This window comes from Neophocaena asiaeorientalis, unplaced genomic scaffold (assembly GCF_003031525.2).
Source record: "Neophocaena asiaeorientalis asiaeorientalis breed wild unplaced genomic scaffold, Neophocaena_asiaeorientalis_V1.1 scaffold264, whole genome shotgun sequence".
In the NCBI taxonomy this organism is placed as follows: Eukaryota; Metazoa; Chordata; class Mammalia; order Artiodactyla; family Phocoenidae; genus Neophocaena; species Neophocaena asiaeorientalis.
Window position 1 is genome coordinate 3,210,137 of NW_020185332.1, and position 13,743 is coordinate 3,223,879.

At 37.9% G+C, this 13,743-nt stretch overlaps 1 protein-coding gene across 13 annotated transcripts in view; it reads left to right on the forward strand.

Moving 5' to 3' along the window:
- The window catches only part of HERC1 (HECT and RLD domain containing E3 ubiquitin protein ligase family member 1), a 210,876-nt gene that overhangs the window by 157,708 nt on the left and 39,425 nt on the right, over positions 1 to 13,743 (forward strand). For 11 of the 13 annotated variants that reach the window (XM_024735254.1, XM_024735265.1, XM_024735258.1 and 8 more), the window contains exons 49-58: positions 786 to 1,056; positions 1,196 to 1,409; positions 2,536 to 2,792; positions 3,544 to 3,671; positions 4,580 to 4,707; positions 5,543 to 5,743; positions 7,692 to 7,822; positions 8,679 to 8,878; positions 9,284 to 9,389; positions 10,975 to 11,121. In XM_024735254.1, coding sequence (XP_024591022.1) covers positions 786 to 1,056; positions 1,196 to 1,409; positions 2,536 to 2,792; positions 3,544 to 3,671; positions 4,580 to 4,707; positions 5,543 to 5,743; positions 7,692 to 7,822; positions 8,679 to 8,878; positions 9,284 to 9,389; positions 10,975 to 11,121 — 1,783 coding nt within the window. The remainder of the gene's footprint in view (positions 1 to 785; positions 1,057 to 1,195; positions 1,410 to 2,535; positions 2,793 to 3,543; positions 3,672 to 4,579; positions 4,708 to 5,542; positions 5,744 to 7,691; positions 7,823 to 8,678; positions 8,879 to 9,283; positions 9,390 to 10,974; positions 11,122 to 13,743) is intronic. The other 2 variants (XM_024735262.1, XM_024735263.1) reach the window with 1 other exon arrangement.

Consider the following 13,743-nt stretch of genomic DNA (forward strand, 5'->3'; position numbering starts at 1 on the left):
TTCTTAATCTATATTCTTAACCTATATTCTTCCCTGCACCACCAGGGAAGTCCCTGTACATTGTCTTTTAGGCTTAATGCTGTTGCACACTTAACAGACTACAGTGTAGTGTAAACGTGACTTTTATATGCACTGGGAAACCAAAAATATTTGTGTGACTTTCTTTATTGCAATATTCATTTTATTGTGATGGTCTGGAACTGAACCCGAACATCTCCACAGTATGCCTCTGTGTCAGTGAAAATGAATAACTGCTGCTGTAATGCAACAATGTGGATGAATCTTACAAGCATAATGCTGAGTAAAAGCAGCCAGACAGAAGAGAATACATACTTTATTATTCTATTTATATGAAGTTCAGAAACAGGCAAAACTGGTTTATGGCCTTAAAAAGTTGGAATAGTAGTTACTTTTGAAGGCCTAGAGACCGAGAAGGGCCCAAGCAGTCTTCTGGGGTATTGGTAATGTTCTGTTTCTTGATCTGGAAGGTGGTTACATAGGTTTGTTCAGTTTGTGAAAATTCATGATTTGTAAACATTTCTGTAAGTTATACTTTGGTAATTCAGGTATACTTAAGTATGTCAATATTTATTAAAATAAAAAAGTTTCAAAGCAGTTTCCAGCTTACATAATATTTTTGGACATCTCTAAGGACTTGTATGACTAGTGATAGCGCAGCTTGCCTTTTATTTTGGTTGTTGGTGCTATGGATGATATGTGGGGCTCCAGATGGTCCCTTAAATTTATTTTCTTTATGCATCTAAAGTGTTTTCCTTTCCTGGCAGTGGTTCCAGTTGTAGCCTGGCTGCTGGTCTTGAATCTCTGGGACTTACAGATATCCGAACGTTGGTTCGATTAATGTGCTTGGCTGCAGCAGGGAGAGCTGGCCTCTCCACCAGCCCTTCTGCCATGGCAAGCACTTCAGAACGCTCACGAGGTGGGCACAGCAAGGCCAACAAGCCCATTTCTTGCCTGGCCTATCTGAGCACAGCAGTGGGATGTCTAGCATCAAACACTCCTAGTGCTGCAAAACTCCTGGTGCAGTTGTGTACACAGGTAGGATAGTTTTCAGTGCTTTTCTTATTGCATTGCTTATTTCCAGCCAATTCTTAAAGAACCTTCTGAGATAAAATCTTCTTTTTGTTCCAAAATTATATGTAAAAATTAAACCTGTTTGTTGTGATTGCCTCTTCAGAACTTGATTTCTGCTGCAACAGGGGTAAATCTTACCACGGTCGATGATCCAATTCAGCGAAAGTTTCTACCTAGCTTTCTCCGAGGAATTGCTGAAGAGAATAAACTTGTAACCTCCCCAAATTTTGTTGTAACTCAGGCCCTTGTGGCATTACTAGCAGACAAAGGGGCCAAACTGAGACCTAATTATGATAAGTCAGAAGTTGAAAAGAAAGGTAAGTTTCATACGATTTAAATATACAGTCTTTTAATCAATTAATTTGATATGTTTTTAAAAATATGTTTTTGCATTGTTGTATGTGATGAATTACATAACATCATGTATACTTATTAAGTTAGATCATAAGAAAAGTGCATGGATACTTTTTCATTGTGCCTGGAAACAAATATTAGAAAATGTACCAAATAAGTCTTGGTTTGATTAGATTATTTTATTAGATTATGGTTTGGGTCACCATAGATAATAATCCTGGTAGGCTTCCTGAATATAATTTATATAAAGTAGTGCTATTTTTTTCTTTGTCTTAAGATGATACAATTTGAAGGGACTACTTAAACACAGTACTTACCCTTCTCTTCATCAGGACCATTTGGCCAAGAGAGATGGGCTTTTGGATCTATCAGTGCGTTCCCTTGACTGGCTATTAAGATCACTTTTTTAAAAAATTTATTTATTTTTCATTTATTTATTTTTGGCTGGACCGGGTCTTCGTTGCTGTGCAGACTTTCTCTAGTTGCTGCACGCGGGGGCTACTCTTCGTTGCGGTGCACGTGCTTCTCATTGTGGTGGCTTCTCTTGTTGCGGAGCACGGGCTCTAGGTGCACGGCCTTCAGTAGTTGTGGCTCGCGGGCTCAGTAGTTGTGGCTCACGGGCTCTAGAGCGCAAGCTCAGTAGTTCTGGCGCATGGACTTAGTTGCTCCATGGCATGTGGGATCTTCCCGGACCAGGGCTCGAACCCATATCCCCTGCATTGGCAGGCAGATTCTTAACCACTGCGCCACCGGGGAAGTCCCTAAGATCACTTTTGAGCAACAAAAGCCAAACTTATTCTTCAGGGCATGCTTCCTCTGCCCTGGCTTTAAAATGATTTCTGCTGCATTCTCAGTCGGTGTATCCTTAGAGCAAAGGCTATTGATTAGTGTATATAAATGTACATTTGCAGTGAATCAGATTTAATATAGAATTTGATGTGAGATAAATGCTTTATACCTTGTATGTATATCTTAGTGAAATGATTGCTTGAAAAAGTGCTAATTCTTAAAACATAGTTTAACCCATTTTTGTTTGTTCACCACCACCAGCTCTCACCTGGGCATCATTTCATTGTTTTGTTTAAGCAGGTTTAACTGCCCAATTGTATGCCCATCCTTCCTATGATCCTTCTGCTGTAGGCCCTCTGGAGCTGGCTAACGCCTTGGCAGCCTGCTGCCTCTCCTCCAGGCTATCCTCACAGCATAGGCAATGGGCTGCTCAACAGCTGGTGCGCACTCTTGCTGCACATGACCGCGACAACCAAACTACTCCACAGACACTCGCTGATATGGGAGGAGATCTCAGAAAATGCTCCTTTATCAAGTTGGAGGCTCATCAAAACAGAGTATGTATTTTGACCCCCAAGTGTGTCGATCACCTTATGTAAGATAAAATAGTTTCTCCTCTTCTCCAAGAGCTTAAAGTTCAGATCATGGGTGTGTGTGTCTCTCTCTTACATACTCACACACACACAAGCTAAATTATCAGTTATTTGTCTGGTAGTTACCAACTCTCCTTTCTCTACATGTGTGTGTTGTATACTATATGATATAATATTATACAAATGGGAAAATCAGATGGGAGATGAGAAGAAAACCAAAGGTATAGCCTCACAAAAGATGAGGGTTTATACATGCAGGAAAAGAAGCAATTGGTCTCCCTGTTTTAGTCTAACCCACTGGGCTCCTGAGCAGTGACAAGGGCAGTTTAGGAAATGAAGACTGACCCCTATTTTACCAATTTAATCATTTCATAGTCTGTGTAATTAGTTTTATAGAACATGCTGAATATTTCCATTTTATTGAATTAAATAAATGTTTTTTAATTAAATAAGCATGTTTAGTAAAGATTGTGAACAGGTCTAAGATAACTCAAATGAGTTTGGGCATAGTACTTTAAAGCTATACTTCAAATAGGTGTATATTTACAAGCCAGTTAGAAAAGAATGAAGACTATGCATGTTGTTTTATAACATGGATACTTTTCTTTTACAATTTCATGGTAGATTTTTTTTAATTTGATAGAACTCTTTCAAATTATAGAATTATTTGAATTAAAACTTGCTCAAATATTGCTGGACTTTTAATCTTTTCTAGGTAATGACTTGTGTTTGGTGTAATAAAAAAGGACTCTTGGCTACAAGTGGCAATGATGGCACCATCCGGGTGTGGAATGTCACCAAGAAGCAGTATTCACTGCAACAGACCTGTGTGTTCAACAGATTGTGAGTACTGACATTAGCTCTCTTGGGTAACATTTAAAAATAAGACAATCCTGGGCTTCCCTGGTGGCACAGTGGTTGAGAGTCCGCCTGCCGATGCAGGGGACATGGGTTCGTGCCCCGGTCCCGGAGGATTCCCCCATGCCGTGGAGCGGCTGGGCCCGTGAGCCATGGCTGCTGAGCCTGTGCTCCACAACGGGAGAGGCCACAACAGTGAGAGGCCCACGTACCGCAAAAAAAAAAAGACAATCCTAAACATGCTTCATCTTGGTTGTGTTAGTGTACTCAAATTGTCACTAAAATTTTTTACAACTTTTTCTCTTAGAACAGTCTCCAGTGTCTTTTTTTTTAATTTGCAAGATAGTAATTTAGAAAATAAAAATACTAACTGTCAATATCTGTCAGCTTACTCAGAATTAAATCAAGGTCTACTATGCCAGCATTATAAATGTTCAATTCTATAAAACAGTAGGCTAATTTTCCATCATTCTTCAAGGATTATTTAGGAATTAGGGTAATGATATTTTTTCTGTAGCACAGTGTAGCATCTTTTATATTTTTATAGCTAGCTATAAAACTTCCCTAGCTATTAGGCAAACAAGAGTCAGTGTGCTCTGAGTAATAACCATATGTATAACCCATATGGAATCAGAATACTTTTGTTGACAAATTATGTACTACATTAAATGATCAGTTGTCTAAGTATTACTTTTTTGTAATTTTTCACATTATGACAAACACTAGCAATTATGTGATTGTCAAATACTGCTAGCCAGGCTTTTGAAATGTAAAAGCTTTTGATCTGCCTTTATGTACTATAGTCTATATAAAACCCTTATTTTAAGGTTTAGGATTTAGTTTACTTTGTGATGATGGGGATTAGAATTCCATGCATATCTGTTATATTCTAGGGAAGGTGATGCTGAGGAAAGCCTGGGATCACCTAGTGATCCAAGTTTCTCACCTGTTTCCTGGAGTATCAGTGGCAAATATCTAGCTGGAGCTTTGGAAAAGATGGTGAATATCTGGCAAGTTAATGGTAAGAGTCACATAAATACTAGTAAACTACTGAAGCTACTTTTTTAAAAAAAAAAATGCCTTTCTCTTAGCCTTCTAAGTCCAAACATTGGCTTCCCTTCACCTTGAATCTCACAATCTATTCATCAGCTGTGAAAATCTATGCATAGTATGGTTTAAATTAAAGAGAAAGTGTTCATTTCCTGACTTTTCCTTCTAGGAGTTTCAATTAACCTGGTAGTTGTAAACTAAAAATTCTTTCTATGGACCACTCAGCATTCAGGGTAGGATTTGAGGAGAAGTAGCAATCACTGCATTTTTAGCTATGTATTCTTTTGAATCACCTGAAATATTTCTATTAATTTTATCTGTTTCACAGGGACAAACTCTTGTTAATTTTTAATAACCTCTCTGGAAAGTAAAAATTATTATTGTAATCTTGGGCTTACCAGCATTTTTGTTTGCTTTTGCATGTTTGGGTAATAGCTGTTCTATTTCGTACATTTGAAGGAACAGCTAGCCTTAACTATAGGTAAATTTTGTATATTAATTTGGTTTTCAGTAATTATTAGGAAAGGACTTAAGTGTTTGACATTTGTATATTGATTATTTTCCTTTATTCTTTCTCCTATAAAGCTATCATTTTTGTCATATTAATAGTTACAGAAAAGCTATGAATTTGATAATCATATGTAGTATATAAATGAAGGATCTTGCCTTGCAGTCTTATTCATTAGTAGGCTATTATAAAATTGGGGACTGCTTTGAGTGTATTAAATTAAATAGTACGTATTTTTGTTCTTGTTATTGTTTTTAAGAATTAAGTGACAACTAGTTAACATTTTCTCCCTCTTTAGGAGGAAAAGGGTTAGTAGATATTCAGCCTCACTGGGTATCTGCCCTGGCTTGGCCAGAAGAGGGTCCATCCTTAGCCTGGTCAGGAGAATCTCCAGAATTATTGTTGGTGGGACGGATGGATGGATCTTTAGGACTGATTGAAGTTGTTGATGTATCCACCATGCACCGTCGAGAATTGGAGCATTGCTATCGAAAGGATGGTAAGTGACTGGAATTGTGTCTGGTTGAGAAAGTGTTCCCCCCAGTCAAATAGATTTACTTTTTTGGCATATGCAGAGTAAATATTACTTTTGGTTTTGTTTTCTAAATTGTTCAGTTGATATTTCATTTTAGTTAGTTACTAAGTTGAAAGATATTTCTTTGTCAACCCCTACCACACATCACTGCCAAAATAAGATCTAAATTAGTCATTTATCCTTTGTGCAAGTGTCTGAACACTTCTAGTGGGCTCTAGGTCTCTCTAGAAAGTTAAGAATGTCCAAGAGGAAAAAAGATAATAATCATTGATGGAGATGAAATTGTTAACAAATGAGTAAAATTAAGGAAATGGGGGGAAGAGGAGAAGGGGAGGGAAGTTCCTGATTTAAGAAGTCATAGCAGGAAGCCTACTTTTACTTATTTTCTCACTATCTTCCTTTTGGATGGCTAGTCATCCATCTTACTAGATAGTTTTTATTATATGTTTTCGGGGAGTAGGATATCTCGAAGATCCCAGCCACAGCCATGCAGTTTCGAGGCCTGGAGGACAGCACGCTTGCTTCTCAGATGTCTGAGAGGAAAGCTCGCCCTCTCTTCTCTTCTCTCTCAGCATGAAGGGTGCACTGCCCAGTTAGCAGTCCCTGTCCTCCCCTGACAGCCCGCGGCTCCTTTTTATTCACAGAATAATGCTCATGTCATTACTCTCAGTTTCTGTCTTCTGCGAATACTGGGGATCCTCCAGAAACATGTCATCTCCATCACTACAAGTTAATATTCATTTGCTTTCTTCAAGGTCCATAGCCCTGGTCTGATAGTATTAAAGGGTCTCCTGCAGAGGCCGGGGGTGGCTGTGGCTCATTGTGGGGACAAAGACACGGGCAGCAGCAGTTCTGGGGAGTACGCACTGGCCTAAGCCCTCCTGGTGGCTGCCATTTTCTTACCCAGTTCTTTTTTAAATAGATAATACCATCATAGGGTTCAAAAATTTTTAAGTTTAAAAAGGTATACAGTAGGGAATTCCCTGGCGGTTCAGTGGTTAGGACTCCGTGCTTCCACTGCACGGGGCACGGGTTTGATCCCTGGTCAGGGAACTAAGATCCCACATGCCGCATGGTGCAGCAAAAAAATAAATAAATAAAAAGGCATACAGTAAAAAGTCTTTCTCACATCTGCTCAGCTCCCATGTCCCCATTCTACTCCCACAGATACTGGTTTTTACTTCTTTTGTAGCCTTCCAGTGTTACATATACTTAAACAAGTATGAATATAGCTTGTTAGAATATAACATGTTTGTTAGAATATGGAAACACACTGAATAGGCAATATTAAGCAAAAGAAGGGACAGGAAATTTTTTTTTCTAAGAGTTGGATTATTTCACTTGTCAGTTTCATGGTAGATTCTGGTCCAAAAGGAAAGAACCTTATACAGTGACTTAAAATCAGCAAGGGAATTCAATTTTTGTCTCTTTTTCTTTTTTCTTTTTATACGCGGGCCTCTCACTGTTGTGGCCTCTCCCGTTGCGGAGCACAGGCTCCGGACGCGCAGGCTCAGTGACCATGGCTCACGGGCCCAGCCGCTCCGTGGCATGTGGGATCTTCCCGGACTGGGGCATGAACCCGTGTCCCCTGCATCGGCAGGCGGACTCTCAACCACTGCGCCACCAGGGAAGCCCTGTCTCTGTTTTTCAGTAACCACTTCAAAAGAATGAAAGATTAAAAAATGAGGTACTCCTCGTCACTTACAAATAACACTTTTAAAGTGGGTTACGTGGAATCCCAGCTGTAAGCTTACATTTTGTCTAAATGTGTTAAAGAGATGTTTGTAAACTTACTTGGAGTGATTGTAGAGGTATATATTTGTTGCAAAGTCTCTGTCTTTTAAGGGAGACAATGACAAATAAGTCTCTCTTATTTTCTTTTTAAAACTTTTATTTTGTTCTATCATGTTAGTGTCTGTAACTTGCATTGCTTGGTTCAGTGAAGACAGACCATTTGCAGTGGGATATTTTGATGGAAAATTGTTATTGGGAACAAAGGAACCGCTTGAGAAAGGAGGCATTGTTCTAATTGATGCACATAAGGTAAAGCATGTTTACCTGATGGTTGCTTTTTCTTGTTTTATTTTATTTATTTTATTTTATTTATTTCTTTAGTATTGCTTGATACTAGTTTCTCAAAGAGCTTCTTTATATCAGTCACTTATGATTTAGTATTCTATTGTTATACAAAGTCTTTGGGCCATGTATATAAATGGAAAAGTCTGTGTAAGAAAGCCATTGAACTAAGAAAGAGGTAAAACCAAAACAGTGAAATAGGATTACCCTTGGAACACCCCCTGTCAGAGTACCTCCCACTAAGGCTAGAAATTCCATCTATGAAGAATGATTCCTTTGCCTTAAACAGAGGTTGCCAGTTCAGATGCTTATGGGGCCATCTAGGCAAGTAACATAAATGCATGAAGCCAGGAGTTGGAAGGTGTGAAGAAGGGCAAAAAAAACGAAGTCAGAAGAACCCCATGATGACAACCATATAAACACAAGACATGTCCCAGATTCTCATAGTATTAGCTGGTTTTGGTGTAAGAGATGCTTTGTTTTTAAAGTCTCTTCTTTTTCATATTTTAATGATCAGTAGTCCATAAAAATAACTTTAAAAATGGTGATGAAAGATAACACATCCCTTCTGAATCAGAATTTCATAATTCATTCATCCAGCTAACATTTACTGAGCTTTGACTGCAGCAAATATATATAGTGCAGACTATATTAAAGGGTGAGTTGGTCTAGTGATTGGAAATACTATGCCAGTATCTAATTTGCATAAAATGTTGATTTAAAAATAATTGAGTGATAGAAGTATAGGTCATAAATTATTAAGTTTAAAGTATTTGTGAAGGAAGCATTACTATGATTTTTTTTCTACCTCTACCATTTTAAGGATACTCTTATTAGTATGAAGTGGGACCCAACAGGTCATATTCTTATGACATGTGCCAAAGAAGAAAATGTGAAACTCTGGGGGCCTGTTGCAGGATGCTGGCGCTGTCTACATTCACTCTGCCATCCATCTATTGTAAATGGCATTGCTTGGTGCAGCCTTCCAGGGAAAGGATCCAAGTTGCATTTACTAATGGCCAGGTATGTTGTAAATTTGTGGGTCTGTGTGTGTCTTAATTTTTATATTAGTGTAGACTGTTACTTGCATTAAGTGTGGCTTCTCAATAATCTTAAACAGTTTACTGCCAGTTACTGTTCTTATAATGTGTAATACCATAAGATCACCTTAGGGAAATAAAGAAGTTTTCCAATGTGAAGCTTGGGATATGTAATCCAAAGATATGCCATCTCCTTAACCGTGTGTGATATTGTTAGAATATAGATCCTACTTGTATTTCTTGGTGAAAGAGTATAACATAACTACTACAAATAAATTTTTAAAATATACTGTAGTAGTTCTATCATGTCTTAATTGATTGCTCTTTGAGAATATTTTTACTTCTGCATATTGATATGTTTTGGTTTTATGTGATCAAATTTTTTAAGTGGCTGTCAGAGTGGCTTAGTATGTGTTTGGCGTATTCCACAAGATACCACACAGACCAGTGTGACTAGTTCAGAAGGATGGTGGGACCAGGAATCAAATTGCCAGGTAAATATTCTGGTGTTTTTCAAGACTTTATTTGAAACCACAGATAGTATATGTTATCAAGTAATACTCCTACTCGGTATCTCAAATGTCAAGAGCCATTAGGGAAATGTGAATAATTGTCATACTTTGTGTGCTCTCTGAATTAGCCTAATTTTTTATACGTCAGAGATACCATAGTTGCTTGTTAAGGTGAGATGTTCAATAAATATGGAGCGGTGATCGTTTATGGTATATAATCAACACTACCAATAGGTGAGTCCTAAGCTAAAGTTTTTGGTACAGTGAAGCAGGAACACCACGGGAGCACTGCTATTCAAAGTATCTCCTACTGATACCAGAATTCCACCTATGAAGAACCATCCCTTTACCTTAAACAGAGGTTAAAAATTTACAGTAGACAGGGAATTCCCTGGCAGTCCAGTGGTTAGGACTCAGTGCTTTCACTGCTGTGGCCCTGGCTTCAATCCCTGGTCGAGGAACTAAGATCCCACAAGACGCGTGGCATGGCCAAAAAAAAAATTATGGTAGATGCTCACAGAGCCATTTGATAAGGAACATAAATTCATTCACAAAGCTGTGGAGAAGGTAAAACACACACACATACACACACACACACACACGAGTGCACATGCTTCATATAAAGGGCATAGTTGCCACAGAGGAGATTGCCACCCTCCAGAAATGAGAGCCTGTTGCTACCAGATTGTCAAATTTTTTTGTTGTTGGAAACCAAAAATTCAGTGTTTTAAGTAAGATCTCCCAATATTAAACATTGGCATCTGACTTGAAATTCTTTAAAACCCTGGTTGGCCGGTTGAATTGTATCCCTGAGTTGCCAGTTTGCAACCTCTGTTGCTTTCTCTTTTGTTCATTATACAAATACATTATGTCATTTTGGGGTAAATGAGTATATCTGGTATTATGCTGTCTCAAAACTAAAAGGAAGAGGGAGCTTAAAGGCAGGGAGAAAGGGGTGAGGAGGGAGGAGTAGATAGCTCACTAATGGGAGGAAAATATCACAGAAGCAGAGGTAGGAGCACTAGAGATAAATCTGATTTGCTCTCTGTGCTAAAGAGTAGCCCTTTGGACAGGCCTACCTATTTCATTCCTAAAACCTGCAGAGCAAACATGAGATTACATACCATGGGACAGACAGACCCATAAGCCAACAGAAAGAGGAACTTGTTTGTATAGCACCAGCATGTGCAATTCACAAATGTTAGACGCTAAAAGTGAAAATTACATGAAGTGAAATTTAAAAATTAAAACACTCATTAAAAAGTAGAAGTTAGACTTTTCCTATCTCTGAGGGATAATTGGAACTTAAATGTAGTCATTTCTTCCAGTTTGAAGAGTAGAGAACTAGCTTAGAAGTGTATCAAAAAAGGTGAAACAGCATCAGCAAAGGAGAACCAGATTGATATCTTATTATTTTCTCCGTCAGGCTAGTCCTTATGAGAGAGTTGTCCTTCCCTCCTCCCCAATTTTATACTGAAATATAAAATTTCCAAGAATGAATTGTAAATCTTGAATCTATAAATTGTTTTATTTTTCAATATTTGTTAAAAATAAAAATGAATTGCAGGATGGATATAGGAAATCAGTCGGAGCCAAGTGTGTTTATCAATTGCGAGGACACATCACCCCTGTCCGGACCGTTGCCTTTAGTTCTGATGGGTTGGCCCTGGTGTCTGGTGGTTTAGGTGGCCTCATGAACATTTGGTCTTTAAGGGTAAGAGTATAGATGTTATTTTTATCTTAAGAAATGTTTTTATATTAACTTATATGTGATAAAAGTTAACCCAACCAATCCTAGGAATATTTTGTGTAATAATACCTTGAATATTGAAGAAACCCCTTTCAGAGTTCTCTGCCCTTTAATTTTTTTCTTTTTTTAATATCTTTATTGGAGTATAATTGCTTTACAATGGTGTGTTAGTTTCTCCTGTATAACAAAGTGAATCAGCTATACATATAAATGTATCCCCGTATCTCCTCCCTCTTGCATCTCCCTCCCACCCTCCCTATCCCACCCTTCTAGCTGGTCACAAAGCACCGAGCTGAGCTCCCTGTGCTATGCGACTGCTTCCCACTAGCTAGCTATCTTACATTTGGTGGTGTATATATGCCCATATATACACTACCACTCTCTCACTTTGTCCCAGCTTACCCTTCCCCCACCCCGTATCCTGAAGTCCATTCTCTAGTAGGTCTGCGTCTTTATTCCCATCTTGCCCCTAGGTTCTTCATGACCTTTTTTTTTTTGGTTCCATATATATATGTTAGCATATGGTATTTGTTTTTCTCTTTCTGACTTACCTCATTCTCTATGACAGTCTCTAGGCCCATCCAACTCACTACAAATAACTCAATTTCATTTCTTTTTAATAATGAGTAATATTCCATTGTATATATGTGCCACATCTTCTTTATCCATTCATCTGTTGATGGACACTTAGGTTGCTTCCACATCCTGCCTATTGTAAATAGTGCTGCAATGAACATAGTGGTACATGACTCTTTTTGCATTATGGTTTTCTCAGGGTATATGCCAGTAGTGAGATTGCTGGGTCGGATGGTAGTTCTATTTTTAGTTTTTTAAGGAACCTCCATACTGTTCTCCATAGTGGCTCTTATCAATTTACATTCCCACCAACAGTGCAAGAGTGTTCCCTTTTCTCCACACTCTCTCCAGCATTTATTGTTTCTAGATTTTTTGATGATGACCATTCTGACTGGTGTGAGGTGGTACCTCACTGTAGTTTTGATTTGCATTTCTCTAATGATTAGTGATGTTGAGCATCCTTTCATGTGTTTGTTGGCAATCTGTATATCTTCTTTGGAGAAATGTCTGTTTAGGTCTTCTGCCCATTTTTGGATTGGGTTGATTGATTTTTTTTTGATATTGAGTTGCATGAGCTGCTTGTGTATTTTGGAGATTAATCCTTTGTCAGTTGCTTCATTTGCAAATATTTTCTCCCATTCTGAGGTTGCCTTTTGGTCTTGTTTATGGTTTCCTTGGCTGTGCAAAAGCTTTTAAGTTTCATTAGGTCCCATTTGTTTGTTTTTGTTTTTATTTCCATTTCTCTAGGAGGTGGGTCAAAAAGGATCTTGCTGTGATTTATGTCATGGAGTGTTCTGCCTGTGTTTTCCTCTTAGGAGTTTTATAGTGTCTGGCCTTACATTTAGGTCTTTAATCCATTTTGGGTTTATTTTTGTGTATGGTGTTAGGGAGTGTACTAATTTCATTCTTTTACATGTAGCTGTCCAGTTTTCCCAGCACCACTTATTGAAGAGGCTGTCTTTTCTCCATTGTATATTCTTGCCTCCTTTATGAAAAATAAGGTGACCATATGTGCCTGGGTTTATCTCTGGGCTTTCTATCCTGTTCCATTGATCTGTATTTCTGTTTTTGTGCCAGTACCATACTGTCTTGATTACTGTAGCTTTGTAGTATAATCTGAAGTCAGGAAGCCTAATTCCTCCAGCTCTGTTTTTCTTTCTCAAGATTGCTTTGGCTATTTGAGGTCTTTTGTGTTTCCATAAAAATTGTGAAATTTTTTGTTTTAGTTCTGTGAGAAATGCCATTGATGGTTTGATAGGGATTGCAGTGAATCTGTAGATTGCTTTGGGTAGTAGAGTCATTTTCACAATGTTGATTCTTCCAATCCAAGAACATGGTATATCTCTCCATCTGTCTGTATCATCTTTAATTCCTTTCATCAGTGTCTTATAATTTTCTGCATACAGAAAACTTTTTCTCCTTAGGTAGGTTTATTCCTAGGTATTTTTTTCTTTTTGTTGCAGTGGTAAAATGGGAGTGTTTCCTTAATTTCTCTTTCAGATTTTTCATCATCAGTCTATAGGAATGCAAGAGATTTCTGTGCATTACTTTTGTATCCTGATACTTTACCAAATTCACTGATTAGTTTTAGTAGTTTTCTGGTAGCATCTTTAGGATTCTCTATGTATAGTATCATGTCATCTTCAAACAGTGACAATTTTACTTCTTTTCTGATTTGCATTCCTTTTATTTCTTTTTCTTCTCTGATTGCTGTGGCTAAAGCGTCCAAAACTATGTTGAATAATAGTGGCGAGGGTGGGCAACTTTTCTTGTTCCTGATCTTAGTGGAAATAGTTTCAGTTTTCACCATTAAGAATGATGTTAGCTGTGCGTTTGTCACATATAGCCTTTATTATGTTGAGGTAAGTTTCCTCTGTGCCTACTTTCTGGAGAGCTTTTATCATAAATGGGTGTTAAATTTTGTCAAAAGCTTTTTCTACATCTATTGAGATGATCATATGGTTTTCATCCTTCAGTTTGTTAGTATGGTTTATCACATTGATTGATTTG